Here is a 26059-nt window from a genome sequence, read left to right on the forward strand (position 1 = left end):
GACTAATATTGACACCGAACAGATGCTGATTGGGATAGATTTGATTGACCCTTTGGTGCCGCTGATGGATTGGAAAACCAACCAAGTCTGTTCACAAATACCCATGCCCACTTTGCTGACTCGACCACCTTCGTCGAAGGCTACATGCCATACCTTAACAACCAACAACATTGTTTATACATCCGCAACTGACATACGCCTGGTGAACTTGGTCAGGAGTCGACCATTTGTGGCAGATGACGTAATGACAAGTTCAACTCGGAAACTTACCAAACATGAGGTTTTCCTGTGTGGCTTGGGTGAATCACCAACCAATACATACTGCCCTCCATTGGTAGGCAGCATGTGCCTAAACGGCACAATTGTGCATCCTGGCATCCTGGTTCAACAACATTTCAAAAGTGACTGACTGCCACCCCCTGGTGCCGAAATGTTCAGATTCCCACTTGGTACCCCAGACGATACTCACCACTTTAGGGATATGTGCGCTATCACTCCGCGTTGGAAGCAAGGAGGTATCTCACTACCTACTAACTGGTTGTCAAGAACCTCCCACATTCAATCTAAATTCAGCAAAAAAAGAAACAACCCTTTTTTCAGGACCCTGTCTTTCAAAGATAATTCGTAAAAATCCAAATAACTTCACAGATCTTCATTGTAAAGGGTTGTAAAACAATGTTTCCCATGCTTGTTCAATGAACCATAAACAATTAATGAACATGCACCTGTGGAACAGTCGTTAAGACACTAACAGCTTACAGAAGGTAGGCAATTAAGGTCAAAGTTATGAAAACTTAGGACCAAAAGAAAGATGCCCAGGGTCCCTGCTCACCTGTGTGAACGTGCCTTAGACATGCTGCAAGGAAGCATGCTACAGGGAGACAGGACGGACAGCTGCTCGTCCTCGCAGTGGCAGACCACGTGTAACAACACCTGCACAGGATCGGTACATCCGAACATCACACCTGCGGGACAGGTACAGGATGGCAACAACTGCCTGAGTTGCACCCGGAACGCACAATCCTTCCATCAGTGCTCAGACTGTCCGCAATAGGCTGAGAGAGGATGGACTGAGGGCTTGTAGGCCTGTTGTAAGGCAGGTCCTCACCAGACATCACCGGCAACAACGTTGCCTATGGGCACAACAAACCCACCGTCGCTGGACCAAACAGGACTGGCAAATAGTGCTCTTCTCTGACACGTTGCGGTTTTGTCTCACCAGGGGTGATGGTCGGATTTGTGTTTAACGTTACACCAAGGCCTGTACTATGGAGCAGGATCGATTTGGAGGTGGAGGGTCCGTCATGGTCTGGGGCGGTGTGTCACAGCATCATCGGACTGAGCTTGTCATTGCAAGCAATCTCAACTCTGTCTGTGCGTTACAGGGAAGATATCCTCCTCCCTCATGTGGTACCCTTCCTGCAGGTTCATCCTGACATGACCCTCCAGCATGACAATGACACCAGCCATACTGCTTGTTCTGTGTATGATTTCCTGCAAGACAGGGATGTCAGTGTTCTGCCATGGCCAGCGAAGAGCCCAGATCTCAATCCCATTGAGCACGTCTGGGACCTGTTGGATCGGAAGGTGAGGGCTAGGGCCATTCCCCCCAGAAATGTCTGGGAACTTGCAGGTGCCTTGGTGGAAGAGTGGGGTAACATCTCACAGCAAGAACTGGCAAATATGGTGCAGTCCAAGAGGAGCAGATGCACTGCAGTACTTAATGCAGCTGGTGGCCACACAAGATACTGACTGTTACTTTAAATTGACTTTTTTGACCCCTCTTTTGTTCAGGGACACATTATTCCATTTATGTTAGTCACATGTCTGTGGAACTTGTTCAGTTTATGTCTCAGTTATTGAATCTTGTTATGTTCATACAAATAGTTACACATGTTAAGTTTGCTGAAAATAAACGCAGTTGACAGTGAAAGAACGTTTCTTTTTTTGCTGAGTTTATGTGGGAGCGGACATTTTGGTTAGGTTGGGGTTTAAAATCGATAACATATACCAAGTTCTTTGGTCACTGTCGCAACCAGCCCAAAACGCCTTGACTTTCGATCCTGTGCAAATGGCGTCCGGACAGACTATTCCTGAAGCTTGCAAGGTGATAACTGAGTCCGCCGTGGTGATACCGGCGAGAACCACAGAGGTTTCGGGGAGACTGAACCTGGCGCCCGGATACCGGTTGGAAGGCAACACTGCGTTCCTCCAACCCTCTCCGCGACTATTCGACTTTGGCTATCAATGGGAAACCGTTAGTGGAATTAAACGCTAGATCAACTTACCTCTGAGTGCAGAATCTGACTCAAGCGGATATTTCCATTCTTCTGTACACTTAGCTAGGAACATTGATTGACTACTCCTTCCACGATTTTGAACTCGTTGTTCCTGTGATTGGGCCTCTTCCTTCCTCCCTAGACCTATGTGTTGAGGAAGGGACACTTCCGTAAAAAGCATTCACAATAACTCCCGTATTGCCACTTGACTACGTATCGACTTTCAGGCTGGATGTCGATTCTGAAAAAGAGCTGTTGATCTACTCCATCGTCACGGAGGATGATATCACATCTCCTTCTGCATGTGAAGTACACACTGCTTAGATAACAGCTAATGATTCCCCCACCATTGACACGCCTTCTCCACTTGATGAAGACCTTTACAATATCGCTGAACCATATCCTGGGTTCCATGCGCAGGTACTACAACTACTGTTTGAGGCAGACGCACTTGTCAATGACATTGAACAACAGCAGTTGCGGGACTTGTTTGTCAAAATCAGAGAGATCTGGTCAACAGACTCGCTGGATTGCGGGGTAACAGGTATTCATGTGGTGCGTATTCCTACGCCACCCGGAGCAGCTCCTACATTTGTGAGACAATACAAAATTCTACTTGTGGCGGTACAAGAGATTATCGATTCCCTATTAGCTAAACAGATCATCAGGGAATGTAACACTATGTACAGTGCCCCTGTGTGGTCTGTTCTGAAACCAACAGGTAAGTGGCGTCTTACCGTCGACTATAAACAACTCAACAAGCTGGTTCCGTTGTCTCGTTGGCCAATGACACAGTTTGACCAAGATTTGCCTAAAGTGGCTAATGCAAAGTACTTCTCTAATGTCAATGTGGCGAATGGTTTCTGGACCATGACAGTTGACCCTCGTGACCAACAGAAGTTGGCCTTCTCTTTCTCGAACAAGCTCTTCACATTCAATCGTTGCCGGTTCGGGTATGTGAACTCCCCCACAGAGTTCAACATCTTCCTACACAAGGTAAAGCCAGATGCAGACTACAGGGGCACGATAATCTATGTGGACAATGTTCTCATGAGGAGCGAGACTTGGTCACATCACCTCAATGAGATGGACCATGTTTATACCCAACTCAGGGTGACAGGGGCTAAGTTTGTTAATATGAAAAGACAATGATGCAGGACCAAGGTAAACTTCGTGGGACTTCTGGTGGGTGCTGAAGGCATCCTGCCACAATCTAGCAGAATCCAAGCGTTCCGCAACATCAAAATGTCAACAAACATTCATGAACTGCGTAGCTTCTTGGGAGTTTGTAATTACTCCCGTCAGTTCATTGAACATTATGCAGACTTGTCACCCACCTTCTTCAGAAAAACCTGCTTTGTGAGGCACCCTGCCTGGTATACCCCAACAAACAAAGACAAGCCGTTCTGTTTGGAAGTCGGTTTCTCAGAGCACTGTCTTAGTGCTAGGTTGTGCCAAAAATACAACCAAGACAGACATGTGGTTGCTTAGGTGAGCAAACACTCAACCCTGCTGAACACAAGTACTCAGACTGCGAAAAAGCGCTGCTGTCGACAGTCTGGGCGTTCAAACACTTCACCAGTTATGTCGGCGGACAAAATGTGATAATTGAAACTTGTCACCAGCCAGTGACTTTTCTGAAAAGCCAACGAATCCGTGAGGGAACTCGACACAACAGCAGGATAGCGGCTTGGCTCATGACACTGCAGGGCCATGAAGTGGTAGTTAACTGCTTTGGGCTCATTGGGACGCTAGCGTCCCACCTCGACAACATCCAGTGAAATTGCAGAGCGCCAAATTCAAATGACAAAAATAGTAATAATAAACATTCATGAAAATACAAGTGTTATACATCGGTTAAAAGATTAACTTCTTGTTAATCAGGCCGCTTTGTCAGATTTCAAAAAGGCTTTATGGCGAAAGCATACCATGCAATTATCTGAGAACAGCACCATGCATACAAAAGCATACAAACATTTTCCAACCAATCAAAGGCATCACGAAAGTCAGAAATAGTGATAAAATAAATCACTTACCTTTGAAGATCTTTCTCTGTTGGCAATCCGAAGTGTCCCAGCTATACAATAAATTGTAATTTTGTTCGATAAAGTCCCTCTTTATATCCCAAAAACTCAGTTTTGTTGGCACGTTTTGTTCAGTAATCCACTGGCTCAAAGGCAGTCAAAACATGCAGACGAATACATCCTTATAGTACCGGTAAACTTCGTCGAAACGTGTCAAATGATGTTTACAATTAATCCTCAGGTTGTCAATTATCTAAATAATCAATAAAATCTAAACCGGACAATAGCGTATTCGATAGAAAGGAAAAAGAACGAAGAGCACGCACGCAAACCAGTACTGCATGATTTCATAGACCACTTACCAAAAGGTCTTATTCTTTGTCATTTTTGTAACCATGTCTAAAGACTGTTGACATCTAGTGGAAGCCATAGGAACTGCAATCTGGGCCGTAAACCCTTATAGAGTCAATAGGCTTTCAATGGAAAAATAAAAAAAATCCCATTTCCTGGATGGATTTTCCTCGGGTTTTCGCCTGCCATATCAGTTCTGTTATACTCACAGACAATGTTTTAACAGTTTTAGAACTGTTTTCAGAGTGCTTTCCAATCAATGCTTCCAGTTATATGCATATCCTAGCTTCTGGGCCTGAGTAACAGGCAGTTTACTTTGGGCACATCAGTCATCCGAAATTCTGAATACTGCCCCCTAGCCCAAAAAGGTTAACTACTCAAACACGAAAAACCTGCCTTTTGGTAGTGCTTTGGCGGTGTGTCAACGCTGTGGTGAGGACGACACTGACTGTGCATCAACCCCGTCTGCCATGGCTTTGCAGATTGCCTTCGAACCATTACTACTTTGAGGAGAACGTGTGTCTTAGCATCCCGCAGTATTTGTGATTATACCCTGATGAAGATAGCTTGGCTGTCGAAACATTGGTAATTGCATTTTTACATTTAGCATCTGAGCTCCAGGACAAGTTGTCTACAGAAATAAAGGAACTTAAAATCAAGAAATTCAACCAAGACAAAAAAGACAAGGAGACAAAGGAGGTCCTGCTCCTCCTCTCCATGGCAGACGCAGGAGGGATGCCGCTTACTTTGATCCACCCCTGTCTGACCAACACTCTACAACCAGCACCTCATCGGCTTCCAGTGGCAGTTTTTTATTCAACGAGAGACTGGGCCAATGGAAAGGCGTAGGTGGCTGCAGGCTCGCGCATCGACAATCGGAGGCAGAGGGGACCGCTCACACGGTCCCAGAACCCACGGGACTGAGTGTATTTAATTTACCAAGCAAGATATTGATCCCTGCCCATGTCTCCTTGCTTAATAAAGGGTTATCTTTTGTGCATACAACCCAGTGCAACGATTTTGATGTTAAGGTAGACATGTTTACGTTTTTTAGAAACATCCGTTTAAGGGAATACTTTAGCTCCCCTAATCCTGATATTTCTATTGAACCAGTAGGTTACTCACCTGCACATACTCCGACTCCTTTTAGAAGCAAGAGTTATTTTGTACCTCCAGCCAATCGCAATCACTCTATCGAGATATATTGCAGGCTTGTTGAAACAGATGTTGCTCATCTCCTTAAGAACAAACAGGAGTCCAAATCTTTCCATAATTTACCTTAGGATGAAAAACAAGCTTTGCTTGATTTACAATCCGATACGTCAGTCATTACTCGCCCTGCTGATAAGGGTGGGTCGGTTGTACTCATGGATAGGACAGCTTTTGTAAATGAGTGTCATAGACAACATATTTTACAAGAAACTCAGAAGTGACCCCACTTCCCGAGTACTATCTTTACTGTCCTAGATGGGTATTTAAGTTCTGGTCAGATAACTGAAAAAGAACAGAACGTTTTGGCTATTCAACACCCTAAATTGCCACTTTCTATACTTTGCTGAAATTACACAAGAATGTTACAAAACCTCCAGGGTGCCCTATTGTAGCGGGCATTGATGCAGTAACAGCCCCTCTATCGACTTTTGTTGACTTTTTAATATTTTTAATTAGACCACTCGCAGAACAGCTCCCCTCCTTTGTAAAGGACACCAGCAGTATGATCTCTATCATTGAATCTCTTCATCCTCTCTCTGAGAATACTTTGTTAGTTACTTTTGATGTTGAGTCGTTATACACAAATATTCCACGCGAGGGCGGTATGGAAGCTATGGAACATTTTCTTCTGCAACATGACCCTAATGAACTACCTTCCAGTGCCTGCATTATAACATTGGCTGAAATAGTACTCCCACATAACTATTTCATGTTTCTAAAGGATTTCTTAATTCAGACGAAGGGTACTGCTATGGGATCCCCCATGGCTCCTAACTATGCTAATTTGTATGTGGGCAGAAATCTCAGAGACAAATTGGTACACTCTGATTTACCACCCCAAGATATCCCTGCACAATGTCTATTTGCGCCCCTACTGGATGGAAATTACAAGTGTAATGGTTGTGCTCAATGCAATGACACTTGTAGATCCTTCAAACACCCACAAACAGGGAAATTGATCCCTAATCAAAGGTGTTATTACGTGCTCTAATAATGCGTTTTTGAAGGATGGAGTTCCTTTGGCTGATCCTAATACTCTGCACCCTGGTCAAAACCAACCCAGCCGATGTAATCACGAGCGGACCCCTGACGAGAATCGTTCTCCGTGATGATCCAGAACTCCTTATAACCAACTGCAGAGTACACACGCAGGGGGTGTATATCCGCCTAGATGCAGAGAACGTCTACCGCCAACACATTCCACCAGCGGCACATTTGAGTTGGGCCGGGGCTGACTGGACCACCCAGGCAGTTAAGTACGCTCAGCTAGACACTGCTCATATGTTGGCCCAACTCCAAAAGTTCAGTCACCCAGTCAGAATTATCAGAGGACAGGCGAGAAAAACGATTCGTCGGGGCGCTACTCTTGATAGGTGCAGCCGTACGGTCCCTATTTGCTCTAGGTACCACTGCTGTCAATGCAGTCAGTCTAGCCACAGTCAAGAGAAATGTTAGGGAGATTACTGAAGAGATGCCACTAATCCAGCAACAGATGAAAGCACAGGCACTCAGGTTGCAGCATGTGGGAAAGTCTCTCCGGGATACTATTCTGCTGATAAACACACGCCTCTCTCTTGAACAAAACCCTCCTGTCTGTAGGAAAGCTAGTAGAGGTCATGAACCATGACTATTCCCATGTTCAATTGGTTCGATTGTTATTGGATAATTGTCTCCGTGAAGTTAGCTCTTCTATGGACCTCTTGGCTATGAATAGTATCTCCTCATATCTAGTGCCCCTTTCAGTGGTGCACGACATACCACAACCACGATAAGGCCATTACAGTCACATTTAGCCTATAGTCTGGGTTCAGCAATCCCAATACACATTGATGTTGATTGTAATGAAGTGGGATTTTTACTGTCGCTGCCGGTTGTTGAACTGGAGAATATCTGTAGATTGAAAATGGTTCTAAATGTAGGATTTTGGCGCGACAGTACCCATGTAAAAATTGCCACACCCCCAGTCATAGCTTATCAGGAACACAATCCAGATTTCTATCTCACCCCTAACCTGTTAATGTGTACTCTAACCAAAGACGTCCACTAGCTCTGTCCTAGCAAACCATTCGTAAGGGATAACACTGAGCGTCTTTGTGGTCTCAAGCCTATCACCAGCGAAGAACGCTGTAGAGCCAAATTAACAGCAAGGGATGGTGTCACCATCACACAAGTTGAGGTGGTAGGGAATCGATGGCTGGTAAACACCCCTTTCACGTTCGCCACTATGACTTACAAACGCCATGACTCAACCACCCAACTGAACCTCCCCAACCAGACTGTTTTTGTTAAGGTCCCACAGGGGGCGATTATCCACATAGACGACCTAGCTTTATACCAACTTCCTGACGACAGGATAGACACAGATAATGAAATGCCTGACGCTTTCGCTAATCGTTCCCTTGAATTACCAATAACCATTCAAAACCAAATTCAGTACGAGGGACCGATGAGTGTAGATCTTAGCGTACTGGATGAGGCACTTTTATGGATGAGGCACCCAACTGAATATAAACCAAAATACTGGTCGGTCACCCGCTCTTGGACGGTGCCGGACAGTATCCTGATGGTGACCATGATCCTTGGTCTTTTTGTCATTGGCGTGTGCACCTACTATGTACACAGGCACACACGTGCAATGGAAGGCCTAATGAGGTCTTATACTAAGTGGGACGGAAGCGATCACGATTTTCGGAAAGTTGGCAATAGATCCTGAAACCCCATCAGGGGGTCCATCCACAGCAGCCCCAGCCTCCTGTCCCGAATTCACTAGGTCAGCACCGTAGGTCCCCAATATAAACTTTGTCAGTGCCATTTTTCCAAGTGCCTTTATTAACCCACCTTCAAGTAGGATCGTCTAAGACATGACGTTAGAGACAATAGCATGATAGAGTCATTTATTATATAGAACATAGTCCAAATTAGATGATAAAGGTGTGGTAGCTATCTTTTGTTTGTTTTTAATTTTTGTTTCATTTTCTTTGACACTTAGGAAGTGATAGAGCCATAAACAAGTTCCCCATACAACCACCAGTTAGTGCCACAACGCCGCTCATTTGGGGAAGAAATGTAATGATATATTGCCAGAGTGTTGCGTTATTAACGTCTGCCTAAGTCACTGCCTAGACCCACTAGCCAGGACAACCGGATGATGGGACGGAACACAGAAACCACAGCCGGTCCTCCCCTGTCAATTCTGGTGGTGGTCTGCAGCTTGCAGAAATCCTATGGAATGTGTTGGAAGAAAGTGGGGAGTCGATGAGAGTCACAAGAAGTGGTCTTATTTTTTTGTGTGTCTGAGGAGCCGAAGAAGCATGTTTTAAGACTCAAAAATATATCGGAGTGGAATGTTTCCCGCATGAATATTCGCAACAGGGCAGCTATCAAGGGGGTTATTTCTTGGGGAGGCAAAATAAATAAAGACAGAATATTAACTGAAGACATCATATTAAACATCTCCAATCTTAAATTAAATCCCAGAACATATACCAGTCTGTCTAGAATCGGCTTCCTATTTCGCAACAAAGCCTCCTTCACTCACGCCGCTAAACTTACCCAGAAAAAAATAAATTTTTTGAAAAAATTTCAAAAAGAAATTTGCAGTAGCTCCAAAAAGTTTTGGAACACTGTAAAGTCCATGGAGAATAAGAGCACCTCCTCCCAGCTGTCCACGGCACTTAGGCTAGGTAACACTGTCACCACCGATAAATCCACGATAAGCATTTCTCTGCGAAAAACTGACTATCCTACTGATCCTCGACTTCGGCGATAGCTTCCAATACTCTACTCAGCAAACTGGATGCAGTCTATCATAGTACCACCCACCACTGCAACCTGTATGCTCTAGTCGGCTGGCCCTCGCTACATATTCGTCGTCAGACCCACTGGCTCCAGGTCATAAGTCTATGCTAGGTAAAGCTCCGCCTTATCTCAGCTCACTGGTCACGATAACAACACCCACCCATAGCAAGTGCTCCAGCAGGTATACAGTGGGGCAAAAAAGTATTTAGTCAGCCACCAATTGTGCAAGTTCTCCCACTTAAAAAGATGAGAGAGGCCTGTAATTTTCATCATAGGTACACACCTGCTTTTTTTTCTTTTTACTATTTTCTACATTGTAGAATAATAGTAAAGACATCAAAAAGATGAAATAACACATAAGGAATCATGTAGTAACCAAAAAAGTGTTAAGCAAGTCAACATTTATTTTTGATTTTAGATTCTTCGAAGTAGTCACCCTTTACCTTGATGACGGCTTTGCACACTTGGTATTATCTCAAACATCTTCACCTGGAAAACTTTTCCTACAGTCTCAAGGAATTCCCACATAATTCCCACATAAGTGGGAAGCCTGGTGCAGGTCTACAATTTTGTTTCTGGTGTCCTTTGACAGCTCTTTGGCCATAGTGGAGTTTGGAGTGTGACTGTTTGAGGTTGTGGACAGGTGTCTTTTACACTGATAACAAGTTCAAACAGGTGCCATTAATACAGGTAACGAGTGGAGGACAGAGGAGCCTCTTAAAGAAGAAGTTACAGGTCTGTGAGAGCCAGAAATCTTGCTTGTTTGTAGGTGACCAAATACTTATTTTCCACCATAATTTGCAAATAAATTAATTAAAAATCCTACAATGTGATTTTCTGGATTTTTTTTCTCATTTTTTCTGTCATAGTTGAAGTGTACCTATGATGAAAATTACAGGCCTCTCTCATCTTTTTAAGTGGGAGAACTTGCACAATTGGTGGCTGACTAAATACTTTTTTGCCCCACTGTATCTCACTGGTCATTCCCAAAGCCAACACCTCCTTTGGCCGCCTTATTTGTGTGAATGTAATGAATTATTCTACTGTTGGAAGCGATCATTTCCAGATTTGGTGTACCATAAACTTTGATGTTACTATTCCAGATAGGGTACCATTCAGAAGATGGGGCTTTCATGAAGCAGACTGGGAAAAGTTTGGAGATCATTGCTTAAAGTTTATTGGACCATTGTCTTTAGAGAGGTCGGTTGATGTATGTGCTCCCTCTGTGACTTCTGATGTTGAGTGCTGCGAATCAATATGTACCAATAAGTGAAGTGGGTGAGAAAAGGAAAGTGGTTCCTTGGTGGACTGAAGAGTGCACTGCGGCTATTCAAGAAAAAAATAGGACTTACAGAGTGTTGCGTAGGAATACGACTCCTGAGAATCTAGTTGATTTCCAGAGGAAGACATCTTTTACGTAGGGTCATTAAGTCTGTCAAGAGAAATGCATTTAGACAGTTCTGCTCTATAATTGGCAGGGGTACTGAGCTGTCAGATATATGGTCTATATTGAATAAGATGACTGGAAGAAGCAAGTGATTTCGAATTCCAGTTTTGGTTGTGGATCAAAAAATGTCTGTAACTGATAAAGAAAAGGCTGACTTGTTGGGGAACACATTTGCTAGGGTACATAGTGGGGTTGCTTTGGATGAAGTATATAAGCAACGCAGGTGTGAGATTTTAAATGATCATGTTAATGTGTATAAGAAAAGAGATACTGTTGACTCTTCTTTAGATGCTGTCTTTACCATACATGTGATGGGTTTAAGGCTGTGGTTTGGAGTGAGGGGTTATACCTTCTGGTTGGAAACATGCCTGGTAAGGACCTTTCATGTGCTGATAGTTATAGACCAATATCACTGACCTCTAACTTGTGTAAACTGATGGAAAAGATGATAGTCAGATTTCCAGGAACATAGAGGTTTATTGAGTCAATGTCAAAGTGGATTCCGTAAAGTAGATCTACTTTGGATGCATTAGTAAAGGTGAACAATGAAGTTGAAAAAACTGGTAATGAATTTTTATTTTATTTTATTTATTTTTATTTCACCTTTATTTAACCAGGTAGGCAAGTTGAGAACAAGTTCTCATTTACAATTGCGACCTGGCCAAGATAAAGCAAAGCAGTTCAACACATACAACAACACAGAGTTACACATGGAGTAAAACAAACATACAGTCAATAATGCAGTAGAAACAAGTCTATATACGATGTGAGCAAATGAGGTGAGATAAGGGAGGTAAAGGCAACAACAACAAAAAAGGCCATGGTGGCAGAGTAAATACAATATAGCAAGTAAAACACTGGAATGGTAGATTTGCAGTGGAAGAATGTGCAAAGTAGAAATAAAAATAAAAGAAGTAATGGCTGTCTTTTTTCTTTACATTGAAAAGGCTTATGACACTATGTGGAGAGAAGGCATACTGATTAAGATGGAAAGACTTGGTATTGGTGGGAGATTATATAACTGGGTGCCTTGATGCATATGGAGTTGTCAATGAGCGACTGTTGTTCAATGAGCGATTTAAATGGAAAGATCATGCCATAAACAAAGTGTAAGAAGGTGGTGAATCTTATGCGCTCGGTCTCTGGTTATGGGGGTTCTGACAAACAATTGTTGATGGATATTTATAGAGCTCTGATCAGGACGACAAGTGATTACAGGTGTATAGTTTATGGTATAGCGCCGAAGATTTGACTTCAGGAGTTGGACAGAATCCAGTATATAGCTTTAAGGATCTGTATTGGTGCATTTAAATCAACACCTGTATGTGCCTTACTAGTGGAAGCAGGTGAGATACCTTTGGATATATGGCGTACACAATTGTCATTAGCTTATTGGGTTAAGTGAGGTTGAGCATCCCACTGCTACTGTTTTAGATGATTGTTGGGAATATACTAGTAGACAAGGTAGTGGTTTTGGTTGGAAAGCTTGCTCATGAGTGGTTTGAGGGAGTTGGAGGTTGGCCCTTCTGTGGTGATAGGGGATGTTCCTCCATGGTTACTCCCAGATCCTGTTGTTGATCTAACCGTGGTAGAGAAAAGGAAAGATTGGTCAGAAGTCAGTGATACAAGGAAACTGGTTGACAATTACATTGGCAGAAGTTCTTGTGCTTTTTTACCGCTTTTCACAGATGGATCCAAAGACCCAGATAGTGGGCAGGTGTTTACATTCCTGAATTTGATGTGCAGATACGTAGAAGACTAACAGATTAACTTTCAGTGTACTCATTTGAACTGTAGCCAATAATAGTTGCCCTCCAGTGGGTGTAGAACGTAGTATGCTCAGATTCTGTCTGTGTTGAATAGTTTATCATCAGGTAAATCTAATAGGTTTTGTAGATATTAATATTATTATGGAGAATTGAGAGAATGGGTGTATTAGTGAGATTCACTGGGTCCCAGCACATTCGGGTTTGGAAGGGAATAAAATGGAAGACCAATTAGCCAGTAGAGCTTTGAAACAAGATATAATTGGTATTAATTTCCCACTGGGTAGAGGTGAGGCCAAATGTAAAATCAGAGCCATTTTGACAGATGTGTGGCAGAAGAGATGGAACTCTGAGCCCAAGGGCTGTCATTTATATGCTGAGTTAGAAAGGGGGATTAGAAAGGGGGATTTAGAAATGTTGTAAACCGTGATTGACCACACACTAAAGCACAGTAGGTGGCAGCATGCACCTTTAATGTTGGGTTGCGGACCGCCATTCTGTAATAGAAGAGGAAGAAGCTCAACTCAGAGTTGAGGCTCGCGCAGGCTATACTCTATAATACCATTTTGTATCTCATGTTATTTAACAGTCTGCAATCAAGTTTGTTTAGGTAAATATACACCGCTAGCTAGCTAGTAAACACTGTCAAAGATGCGACCGTTTTTTCTGTTGGGGTTTCTGTTGTCGAACATCACTGCGACGGCGGCGATTGAGCCTATCAGTACCAGCATAGCGGTTGGTATGGCTGCGGCTCTCACCGGCTTCCTCGCAACTTACCAGAACGTGTTTTACTATTTTCACGAATGTTGTAGACCAGAGTGGATCTCCTTTAACAGAACAGGTACGTTGAACATTTAGTACCGGCGTGTTAACATTTATTTTGGGGGGCCTTTCCAATTAATGGCGTTGCAACTAGGTTTTTTTGAACATACCCTCATTTGTAGTAAGTAAAGGTATTATGGTCCTAACTTGGCTACTTGCATTTCTTTGGCTCACCCAGAACACCTCGTCCCTTAACATTGTAGGCTTTCTGAATATAATTTGCAGTTTTAACTTTAAAATTCTGAAATGCTGAATGACATCCATGTGGAAAACCATGGGAACGTAGCCGATGTTGAATGCGATCCCTTTTGTGGCTGTGGTAACGAGTGACAACCAGCAAAGTCAAAATGGGCTATATTGTAAAAATGTATGAACATAAAACGTAGGGTTGTGTTTAATATCCGATTGTAAGAACATAAATTGTATAAATATGCGGGGTTTAGTCATTTATTATGCTGCGTTCATTTGCTAGTCGGAACTAGGAAACTCGGAAATGCCCGATTTGTTGTTTTGTTGAACACTGCTCGTGAAAACGAATAGCAGTTAGTAAATCGGAAATATCCGAGTTTCATAGTTGCGACTAGTATTCCTGGTGACGACCATTTTGTTTCTGATGTGTTGGTGTCGCATAATGATTACGTAGGAGGAAATGGCTGACTTGGACTCAACGTCTTTTCGTTCCTAAATTATAAACTTGGTCGCTAAACGTTTATTTGAAGTTAAAATGAAAGCAACATACAAAGCCTATTTCGTATATTATGTATTGATATCGAGTGTTTTTGTCAATGCGTTCGAACCAATCTCAACCACATTTGTGGTCGGTTTGGGAGTTGCAGCAGTGGGGCGGAAAATTTACAATTATGTATATGAAAGTTGCGATTCAAAATGGATTGCTTTTAATTCAACAGGTATGTGTACAGCTAAATATTAAATGGTTGGTGTGTTAACGCTGTTTACTTAGGCCATTTGATCATGTAGACACAGTCAGTCCTTTTGCGTTTTAATCTTGCAATTGCTTATCCATCTCCACCAGTATACCGTTGGCCTACTTTAGAAAACGAGGGTTGACTTAAGGGTCGTTACATATTGGGTGGATGAAGTGCGGGTGGCTTGAGAAAACGATACCTTAAATCCATGAATGTAGCAGTCTTGTGCTGTTTATATTTACAGGCTACATAGAAGTTTGTCATTTATTTGAGGCCATTTGGCGTTGGTGCATAAACAGCGTTAAGGCCTAATTGTACCCGCGCCAAATTGCCTACATCCTAATCGCCAAATGGGAACGGGCAAAAAAATGGATCGACGTAGCCAATAAGAACTAGTAGGCTAGGCAGTAATCAGACTATGCAATAGTCATGTAAACACCTTACTCTGCTTATCTTAATAGTCGTAAAATCGAAATAAACACCTAGTTTTCTGAGCAATCTTTAGAATTATAAGGACATCTAAACGCCTTAACTGGCGTTCCAAATGTGTTTGATCTGCGCATGTATCCGCACCGTTAGCACAAGCCTACCAGTTTGGCACGAGTGAAGTGAGTAATTGTATATATATGTTTTCCTTTATTTAACTAGGCAAGTCAGTTAAGAACTAATTCTTATTTACAATGACGGCCAATCCCGGACAACGCTGGGCCAATTGTGCGCCGCCCTTATGGGACTCCCGATCGCGGCAGGCTTGTGTAACAGCCTGGCCAGTTATCTATATGCCTCTTAGAAGTAGTTCACATCAGGGGCGCAGAAGTGAGGGGGCCATAACCTGGCAGGGGGTCCTCCCTCATTTTTTGGGGGGCATCTAAAGGTAATTCTACAATGGCTGTCCCTGACCAAGAGTTGTCTTTTTTTCCCCCGACCAATCGATTAATCAACATTTCTACAACTTTTTCCATGATCAACTATATTTTCTGAACTAGTCAGATGCTTTAAGCACGCTATTTGATTAAAAAAACACACACAAATGACTCAAAGGGAGCCGGAGATCAATGTGCCAGTTTCTTACCATTTCTACCAATTTGCGTGCCAGTTGTGATTTCCATATGCACATTTTTGTGGAACAGTTGCATGTATAATAATCTTTGTCTGAATCATTGTCTGTGGTTAATCTACATTCAATCTAATAAAAATTATACAAATCTAAAAGTTACTTTTATTGCCATTTGCCAACTATGTAATAATAACCTACATAAAGCCAACAACATTTCAGCCTTGCAGGTAGAAAATAAAAATAAATATCATATAAATTACATTGGCTAGGCATGGCCTGTCTGCAAGGATCTTGAGACATTGAATCAACTATCAACTGGGTCGCTCCAAAACTCCTGCTAGCAAATTTGAGACATTGTATAAAACATTCTGGGCCCTCAGTTTCCAGTGCCAGTGATCTCGGGACAGACACAGCTGTAGGCTTCTTGTGCAAGGGATAAGAAGTAATCAGGTGTTTTATAACTATTCCACCGGATCAGAGCATTACATTTTTTGTTTTGGTTATCGAAAGGGAGAGAGCTGGAAATATTGTAAAAATTCTTTGAGGGCCTATTGTCATTCAAAATTGATATTCAAACTTCTTTGTTTACTTGCTGTTTTAAGGTGAAGAAAAATTACTTTGAGAAGCTCCACAGCTCATTAGTGGGGCTGAGTTAAGACAATCTGAGATACTATCAGATATCCCCAAATGGGCACGTTACAAACAAATGGGCGCGTTACAAACAGACGGACCCGTTACAAAAGACGATTAATAAATTGACAAAATTGATTTCTGATTTTTCTGTATTTATCATATTACCCCAATTTCAGATGTCCATGTAAACAGGATTATTAGGGAAATCCTTCTTGCAAATCATGTAAACTTTTCAATCAAACTATTATATTAATCTAACTATCCACAAAAATCACATTATTGTATGTATGTAACCGTACAATTGTCTGAGTTTAATTCAATAAGAGAAAAGTTGTTAAATAACAAGGGAGGGTCTGAAAAGTAGTGTTTGCTAAAGATTTGAATTGGTAAAAGAGGATGCTAGATTGCTATTTAATGTGTTATGATTGTGAGGCACTATACACATTTGACAGTCACAAGACAGGGACTTCAAATAGGCCTTTGCACGTCAAGGGAACTGTAGTCTAGGCTACTGTTCAGATGGGTAGAATGGAAACGGAAATATGGACACTTAAATGTGTAACCTCTCACATAGCCTTAAAAGTAACTCCTGCAGAATTTAAGCATTTATTGCAGTAAAATGATACACCAAATGTAGGCACAATTTTGACTCGGGAACAGGAGTGGAAAAATATGATTTCTTTCATTCAGCATCTTGAGAGAATGCGTTAGCACCTTCACAGACGGTATCTATATTTATCAGCATCAGAAAGCTAAAAGTATTTCAACCACATAAAAGATGCATCCAAGCCAAACTGAAATCTTATCAGAAACATATTGGGTCATTTTCACAGCTTTCTATTTCCTTATAACCGGTCAAACTGAAATTTTAAACATAGTCTTCCACGTTTAATTTTTTTGTTATTGCATTTTCTTCCCGATCCCTAAACATATTTGCTCCAAGAAAGAAGCAGAGATGACCGAGAACTTTACTGCTGTCAACTAAATTAATGCATTAATTCTGTCGATTTATGACCTCACTGGTGAGCAAGGGTTTGTTTAGTCTTTCAGGGCAACATATAATGACAGAAGAGAAGAAGCTGCAAGTATCTAATTATAGGCCCAGAAGTTGACTAACAAATCACCTACCAAAATGTTGGAAATCATAAGCAGAAACAGCCTATATAAATCAGGCAAAAAAATATCCTTCAACCCCTGACAAAAACCCTTCCACCATCTGACTAGCCTATTTTCTATATTAGCAGGTTAGGGTCAAGTGCGGGCCTCAGATTTTAAATTTCACATATGTGAATGGTGGTGGTGGAAGGGTAATTTGCAATTGCGGGTGGGTGCGAGTGGACAAGCAGCTGACCCTTGCACCACTAGCCTACTTAGCAGTTGTGTCCTACATGCGTAACTAATCACGTTAAGATAACCACCTATGATTAGTATAGAAATAATGGTGGTGTATTCGTAGCACATCCCATTCATTGACACTTGATAATCAACTCCTGCCCTGTCATCAGGTTTGGAAGTGGCCCTAGATCGGAAGCTGTTTGGTCAACATGTTGCCTCCAGAGTCATCCAGAAAGCTGTAACGGGATTCATGAACAATAAAAATCCTAAAAAGCCCCTGGTGCTCTCTCTACATGGCTGGACTGGCACAGGGAAAAACTTCGTCAGCCAGTTGATAGCTGAAAACCTCTACAAGGAGGGCATGGCCAGCAGTTTCATCCATCAGTTTGTTTCTACAGCTCACTTCCCTCATCTGAGTCAGATTGAGAACTATAAGGTAAAGCAAGTATTTTGTTATATTGAAATGTAATCCCCAGTAACTGTGGCAGGGAAATTCTCAATGGAGAATTAGGCTGTAAAAAAAAAAAAAAAAAAAAAAAAAAAAACTCTTATGCATATTCTATATCAGTGGTATTCAAATCTTACCCTATGAGGTCTGGAATACTACTGTTTTTCTGTTCTACCTGATAATGAATTGCACCCACCTGGTGTCCCAGGTCTAAATCGGTGCCTGGTTAGATGGGAAGAATGAAGGAGGGTTCTTAGATGGGAAGAATGAAGGAGGGTTCTATATGATACAGGATGTACAGTATTCAAAAGTTTGGCTACCTACTCATTCAAGGGTTTACTTTATTTTTTACTATTTTCTACGTTGTAAAATAATAGTGAAGACATAACTATGAAATAACACATGGAATCATGTAGTAACCAAGAAAGTGTTAAGAAAATCCAAATATATTTTAGGTTCTTCAAAGTAGCCACCATTTTCATTTGACAGCTTTGCACACTTGGCATTCTCTCAACCAGCTTCACCTGAAATGATTTTCCAATAGTCTTGAAGGAGTTCCCACACATCCTGAGCACTTGTTAGCTGTTTTTTCTTCACTCTGCGGTCCAACTCATCCCAAACCATCTCATTTGGGTTGAGGTCGGATTATTGTGGAGGCCAGGTCATCTAATGCATAATTTCATCACTCTCCTTGGTCAAATAGCCCTCACTGACAGTGTCACCAGAAAAGCACCACCACACCACCACCTCCATGCTTCACGGTGGGATACGCACATGCGGAGATCATCCGTTCACCTACTGTGTCTCACAAAGACACGGCGGTTGGACTCAGCAGAGCAAAGGACAGATTTCCACCGGCCTAATGTCTATTGCTCGTGTTTCTTGGACCAAGCAAGTCTCTTCTTATTATTGGTGTTCTTTAGTAGTGGTTTCTTTGCAGCAAATCGACCATGAAGGCCTGATTCATGCAGTCTCCTCTGAAAATGTATTTGGGTTGCAATTTCTGAGGCTGTTAACTATAATGAAATTATCCTCTGGAGCAGAGGTAACTCTGGGTTTTCCTGTCCTGTGGCAGTCTTAATGAAAGCCAGTTTCATCATAGCGCTTGATGGTTTTTGCAACCGCACTTGAAGAAACTTTCAAAGTTCTTGACGTTTTCCGGATTTACTGACCTTCATGTCTTAAAGTAATGATGGACTGTTTCTCTTTTCTTATTTGACCTGTTCTTGCCATAATATGGACTTGGCCCAATTTGGTAAAATACCATCTTCTGTATGCCACCCCTACCATGTCACAACACAACTGATTGGGTCAAACATATTAAGAAGGAAAGACATTTACTTGTAACAAGGCACACCTGTTAATTGAAATGCATTCCAGGTGACTGCTGGGGCGGCAGGGTAGCCTAGTGGTTAGAGCTAGTAACCGAAAGGTTGCAAGTTCAAATCCCCGAGCTGACAAGATACAAATCTGTTGTTCTGCCCCTGAACAAGGCAGTTAACCCACTGTTCCTAGGCCGTCATTGAAAATAAGAATTTGTTCTTAACTGACTTGCCTAGTTAAATAAAGGTAAAATAAAAATAAATTAAAAAAGGCTGGTTGTGAGAATTCCAAGAGTGTGCAAAGCTGTCATCAAGGCTACTTTGAAGAATCTCAAATATATTTAGATATTTAGACGCTTGTTTTGGTTACTGCATGATTCCATATGTGTTCATTCATAGTTTTGATATCTTCACTATTATTCTACAATGTAGGAAATAGTAAAAAATAAAGAAGAGCCTTGAATATATCTGCGTTTAAAAAAATATATCTTACAGCATATCCGCAAAATATATCTTCACTGCTGTAGATAAGTCTGTGTTTTTACTGCTGTGACCATCCCTCAGTCCCAGCTGCAGCAGTGGGTCAAAGGCAACGTTACCAACTGCCCACGTTCCATGTTCATCTTTGACGAGATGGACAAGATGCACCCTGGCCTGATCGACTGTATAAAGCCCTACTTGGATTACTACGAAAATCTGGACGGGGTCTCCTACCGGCAAGCCATCTTCATCTTCCTCAGGTAGGGCAGACAGAATAGCAGTGTGTGATTTTTAAGAATTCATGTAGTGTTTTTGGATACTTTTTTTATTTTTTTAAACTGTATTTACAGTCCAAATATATTAGACATCCATGATCCTATCTTTCACTCAACTTAACGACTCGTTGTAGCAACCATGCTTTTACTTACCTAAGCGTCAGCTGTGAATCAGATACGGCTCCCAAAACTAAAGTTCAGTTACTTCAGCTTTTTCTATTTAGCAAATAAAATCACCACACATGAACCTAATGCATTTATAAACTACCCCATGTCTGGACCAGTGAGGAAGAAAAAGATCGTTGGACCCAGCTTAAAGTGGCAATATGCAACTTTTATGGGTGACCTGACCAAATTCACATAGAAATGTGAGTTATAGACCTATAATTCTACTTGAAAGCATGTCTAAGAAGCGGTAGATCTGTTAAGTGATTACTTTCTATGCTTCCAATTCACAAGTTTTGTTTTTGTTTCTTACTTTCAGTTTTGTACTCCAGCTTCGAACAGCTGAAACGACAATATTATTAGTTGTAGAAAATATATTTCACAGTGGTTTAGATGGTACAATGATTGTGACAATATAAGCTAGTATAGTGTAGACCAACTGAAATTAGGCAAACTATTAGTTTTAGCAACCAGGAAATGGTAACTTTAATATCTACTAGTTTGTTTTGCTCATCTCCATAGCAACGCTGGAGGAGAGCACATCACGCAGGTGGCCCTGGACTTCTGGAAAGAAGGTCGAGACCGAGAGGAGATACAATTGCAACACTTAGAACCAGCTCTCTCCCTGTCCGTGTTCAACAACAAGAAGAGTAAGCCACCTCTTTGCTGTCCTTCTTTAGGGCTGAAGCCTAACTTATGCACTTTGGTAACTCTATTCATACTGATCTTTTACATTGAAAGCAGAGACACAGAGCTACAAAATTGTATATCATACACTGCATTTGAGGAACAATGGGAAAGTAACTATGCTTTGAAATTTGATAAACTTGTAACCTCACTTTTGAGAAAATGGCCTTGGAATGTTTTGGTACATACTGGAGAGTTCTTTGTCTACAACCATTCAGCATTGTTCACACCCTCTTAAGCTTTAGCTTCACCAATCTCTTTAAGGTTTGATCTGAGCATTCAGTCCTAACAGTGGTCAAACATCCAAGCTAACTGGCTAACAGTTGTGGCAGTGACATTTTATTAAAATGGGCACTTGCATAGTGGAGTATTTTGTTTGGACATGTAGCTAGCTAGCTAAACAATTAACTATAATCCCAACTCATGACGTTACTACCCTGAATGAATCTGCAGGCAGCTAACCAACCAGGTTCAATGTTAGCTAGCTAACATTGGGCAATAACTAACCAAGCAAATGGCTCTGAAATACAAAATAATAAGATCATACATGTTAGCTAGCGAGCCAGCCAGCTAGCTAACAGTACACTTTAACTTGAAATAAAAACGACTTTGTCAAAATTAGAAACGTGCAATGTCTGAAAATGTAGCTAGCTGGTCTCTTACCTTTATACATCATGGTTGGACACTTCTCCCTGTCACGGATGCCATGGTTGCCCTTAGTTCGAAGATGTAATCCGGAGACCGGTGTTTTCTGCATCTCCTTAGCTATCATAATCTAATGATTTCAAAACTCTGTCCTCCAGAGTGGAGAGCAACACAATCGTGGCTAGCAGGAAGGTTGCTGCTTTTTCTGTGGCTAAACCAACTAGACTCGTAATTTAACAATTGTATTCATATTTACAGATGGCATAACATTTTTATTAAGGCACATGAAAGTTCACATGTTCCAGAAGGCATTTCTGCAAAAAAATAAATAAATATATATATTACTTTCAAATGGCTCTCATGTGAAGTAGTGACCCGCGACATACGCCTAGTTTCCTGAAACAGATCACATGTCAGGATTTTCTACTTTGTTACTACAGCTGGGGTTTGAAGACTGGGGATGTTATTGGCGACTTTTCCTACCTTCAATACAAAGATGACCTGTGATGTCTATATTCTGTCCATCTGCCTTTCTTGCCCCTGCCCATTTTGACTTTCCTTGCCCCCTAGGCACTTGTGTACATCTGAGAGGATTGGGTAAGCAATTGGTGGTAGCTTCTTCTTGCCCATCTTATGACTGTGTCCCCCCCCCCCCTCCCTCCCTTTCCCTGTGTAGGTGGGTTGTGGCACACCAGTCTCATAGACAAGAACCTAGTTGACTTCTTTGTCCCCTTCCTGCCTCTGGAGTACAGACACGTGCTGCTGTGTGGCATGGCAGAGATGTCCGCCAAGGGCCTGAAGCCTGACCAGGACGTGGTTGACCAGATGGCCAGAGACTTGGTCTATTTCCCCAAGAGTGAGAAGATCTTCTCCGGCAAGGGCTGCAAGACCATCGGTGGCAAGCTAGATTACTACACGTAGTGCGTGTTTGAGATCGCCTACGTTGCTGCCGGCGGCTGCGGACTGACTGATCTGATCATAATGAGTAGTAATTAGGATGGTTTGTAGGTCTGATCAGTTTGTCTGCAGTTGTTGACCGCAATGTAGACGATCTCAGAGGGAACAGCTACTTCGTCTGTCTACCATCTACTCTACTGTGTGCACTTTCTTAATGAGAACATCTCCGCCAGTCGGAGTGAGGAAGTCAGTGACTGAACTCAGAGGATGATGACCTGCCCATCAGGTCTCCCAACTTCAACACAACCATGTGGAGGACATAATTGGTCTCTTTCTGATGTCATTTCTCCCTGAAGATGGACTACTGCGAGAGAGGAGGGCAAATTTTAAAAGGAGAGAGAAAAAACACTGAGGGGAAACGCAATTTTTAACCAATCAAGGTGCTTGATCCTGACATATTCTGTGAATGAATATCTCCAAATAATGATTTCCTTTTTCATGGAATTCTGCTGCACATGAACTATGGCAAGTGAAAATGAGTTGTGTATTAGAAACAAATGTGGTTTTAAAGTTACAATCTCTAAATCCATTTTTTCAGCCAAATGGCAGCCCTGACTCATGGTTTGTTTTCAATCTGAGGGGTGCTGGGGCCGGACAAATGTCACCACTCTCCAAACGACAGATGGATTCAAGGACTCGCAGTCTGAGATCAATGTGATGATTATATTCTTCAAGAAACAATGGGTACATATTGTTACTCGAAATAAGAATTGGACGGCTGTAACTATTTCCGCTTGCCCCTTTAATTGTCATTGAAAATGTAGCAACTGAAATATTGTGTATTTGTGGTTCACTGGATACCCATTAATTGTTTATTTTATTTCTGTTGTTAGTACCCAGTTTACCAATACCTAAACATAGAAAAATCTGCCTTAAAACTTGCAGAAATTTTGCCTACTCATTCACCAGAAGCATTGTGTACATTTCAAAATCTGCTGTAAGTTTATCTTTGTGGGTATACAAGTATTTCGTTCAGTTCACCAATTTTATGACACATTTTTCAAGGTTGATCCAGATTTGTCCTAAATCATTTAATTGAGTAGTCCAACATTCCATCTTGATTAAATGTCTGCAATGAAGTAAATCCAATTGTAATTTGTTTTAATTTAACTTAACCACAATGAAACAATTGTAGATTATGTATAACTGTATACCATGCCTTAGTTGGCATACTGTTCCCTGTCTAAACAATGCACAAAATAATTACAGGAAAGAATGTTCACAATTTTTCATTAAAATGTTTTTACATGGGGAAAAATCGGTTTCGTTTGAGTAAATTAAATATCAAACTGTTTTGAAGGTAATGTAAGAACTACTACGTTTAAGTCAGGACATCAAAGGAGGCATATTTGTACATTTTACACTCAAAGCATTCTAGCTTGCTCATTTAAGCCTTTTTGGGTGTTATATTCATGCGAGACCATAATTTAGCTGTGATTTTAGTCAATAGACAGGTTGTAGGCTTATCTGATCTTGTCCAGAAGTGAAATATCTTTAAGCTCTTCTCACCTCTCCGGATCCTGGCCTGCAGGGAGGTCAGCTCCACACTCTTTACCCCTTCTCTCTTCTGCCTCCTGGTGGTATTGAACAGATTGAGGGCCTTCATGACGTTGGTCATCACAAACAGCAGTAGCACTACGACCAGTCTGATGGTGAAAGCTGTCAAGGTTGGTGCAATAGAAACACAAAATGGGGGGATTGATCATCAGCAAATGTGATCTAGGATCAGTTTAGCTTTTTTGACCATGTTGAATAAGATTACATGGACAGTGGGGATCTAATCTTAGATTAGCAGTCTCCTACTCTTAGACACGAAGAAAACAGCCCCAAATCTAAGCATCTGTGGAAATCTGTCAATATTGACAAAGTCAAAAAGTTAGTTCCATGTTCAGTTTACCTGTGACAATGAGGGAGTGGAACTCAAGTTATGACAGAAAAATTAATTTTTATGAACACCGGTGTAGTTCCTTTGGTGGAAGTAATCTGTAGCAGGGAAGAGGAAGGCAGCAGAGTGATTGACAGCTGGCTGAGTCTAGGGTCTTGTGGAGCCAGTGAAAGTGAGAAGGAAGGAGCCTCCTGGGTACTGTGGTGAAGTAGAGCAGGTGAAGCTGTCGCCCCATAACACCTCTGTCTCCTGGAGACCCCTCCCATTGGGGCAGTCAGAGATATTAGGCTGGAGAAGCAGATCTGAGCAGATCACCTCAACAGGATGGTATTTAACCAAAATCAATTCAAATAAACGATCCTTTCTATTGAGAAAATACATTGAGCGATCACATTTAAAAGGTATCATCAGTATCTCTTCTGGAACAGAGTGGTTTAGCATTGAAACAGGAAAGCCACAGCCCAGTTGTCTACATACTACTTCTGCAACACCCATTTCTTGAAAGAAGCCGCTCTAGCCTTTAGCTCAGAGCGGATGTATTGCCTGTAATGCATGATTTATGGTTGGGATATGTACAGTGCATTCGGAAAGTATTCAGGCCCCTTGACTTTTTCAACATTTTGTTACATTACAGCCTTATTCTAAAATTGATTAAATTAAAGATTGATGAGTACAATCTACACAATACCCCACAATGACAAAGCGCAAACAGGTTTTTAGAAATTTGAACAAATCTATTAATATTAAAAAACAGATACCTTATTTACCTAAGTATTCAGACCCTTTGCTGTGAGACACGCAATTGAACTCAGGTGCATTCTGTTTCCATTGCTCATCCTTGAGATGTTTCTGTAACTTGATTGGAGTCCACCTGATGTAAATTCAATTGCCTGGACATGATTTGGAAAGGCACACATCTGTCTGTATAAGGTCCCACAGTTGACAATGCATGTCAGAGCAAAAACCAAGCCAGGAGGTCGAAGGAATTGTCCGTAGAGCTCCAAGACAGGATTGTGTCGGGCACAGATCTGGGGAAGGGTACCAGAAAATGTCTGCAGCATTAAAGGTCCCATCATTCTTAAATGGAAGACATTTGGAACCACCAAGACTCTTCCTAGAGCTGGCAGTCTGGTAAAACTGAGCAATTGGGGGAGAAGGGCCTTGGTCAGGGAAGTGACCAAGAACCCAATGAGCTCCTGAGTTCATCTGAGGAGATGGGAGAACCTTCCAGAAGGACAACCATCTCTGCAGCACTCCACCAATCAGGCATTTATGGTAGAGTGGCCAGACGGAAGCCACTCTTCAGTAAAAGGCACAAGAAAGCCTGTTTGGAATTTAACAAAAGGCACCTAAAGGACTCAGACCATGAAAAACTATTTTCTCTGATCTGATGAAACCAAGATTGAATTTTCTTGGACCTGAATACCAAGCGTCACGTCTGGAAGAAACCTGGCACCAATACGGTTAAGCATTGTGGTGGCAGCATCATGCTGTGGGAATGTTTTTCAGCAGCAGGGACTAGGAGACTAGTCAGGATTGAGGGAA

At 41.8% G+C, this 26059-nt stretch overlaps 1 protein-coding gene across 2 annotated transcripts; it reads left to right on the forward strand.

Moving 5' to 3' along the window:
• The first annotated feature begins 13325 nt into the window (after positions 1 to 13325).
• LOC139387854 (torsin-1A-like) lies at positions 13326 to 23887 on the forward strand. Of its 2 annotated transcripts, none has more exons than XM_071134152.1 (5): positions 13326 to 13718; positions 17821 to 18086; positions 19985 to 20160; positions 20863 to 20990; positions 22349 to 23887. In XM_071134152.1, the coding sequence occupies exons 1-5, from the start codon at positions 13529 to 13531 to the stop codon at positions 22591 to 22593; spliced, it is 1005 nt and encodes a 334-aa protein (XP_070990253.1). In that variant the 5' UTR covers positions 13326 to 13528; the 3' UTR covers positions 22594 to 23887. The 2 variants fall into 2 exon arrangements, with proteins under 2 accessions (XP_070990253.1, XP_070990254.1); XM_071134153.1 differs by lacking the exon at positions 13326 to 13718 and adding an exon at positions 14312 to 14607.
• The last annotated feature ends 2172 nt before the right edge of the window (positions 23888 to 26059 follow it).

Source organism: Oncorhynchus clarkii, chromosome 29, assembly GCF_045791955.1.
Source record: "Oncorhynchus clarkii lewisi isolate Uvic-CL-2024 chromosome 29, UVic_Ocla_1.0, whole genome shotgun sequence".
In the NCBI taxonomy this organism is placed as follows: Eukaryota; Metazoa; Chordata; class Actinopteri; order Salmoniformes; family Salmonidae; genus Oncorhynchus; species Oncorhynchus clarkii.

Coding starts and splice junctions, on each gene's coding strand:
- LOC139387854 (XM_071134152.1), top strand. CDS start 13,529: ATGCGACCGTTTTTTCTGTTGGGGTTTCTGTTGTCGAACATCACTGCG. Junction 18,087..19,984: donor GTCAGATTGAGAACTATAAG/GTAAAGCAAGTA, acceptor ACCATCCCTCAG/TCCCAGCTGCAGCAGTGGGT. Junction 20,991..22,348: donor CGTGTTCAACAACAAGAAGA/GTAAGCCACCTC, acceptor TTCCCTGTGTAG/GTGGGTTGTGGCACACCAGT.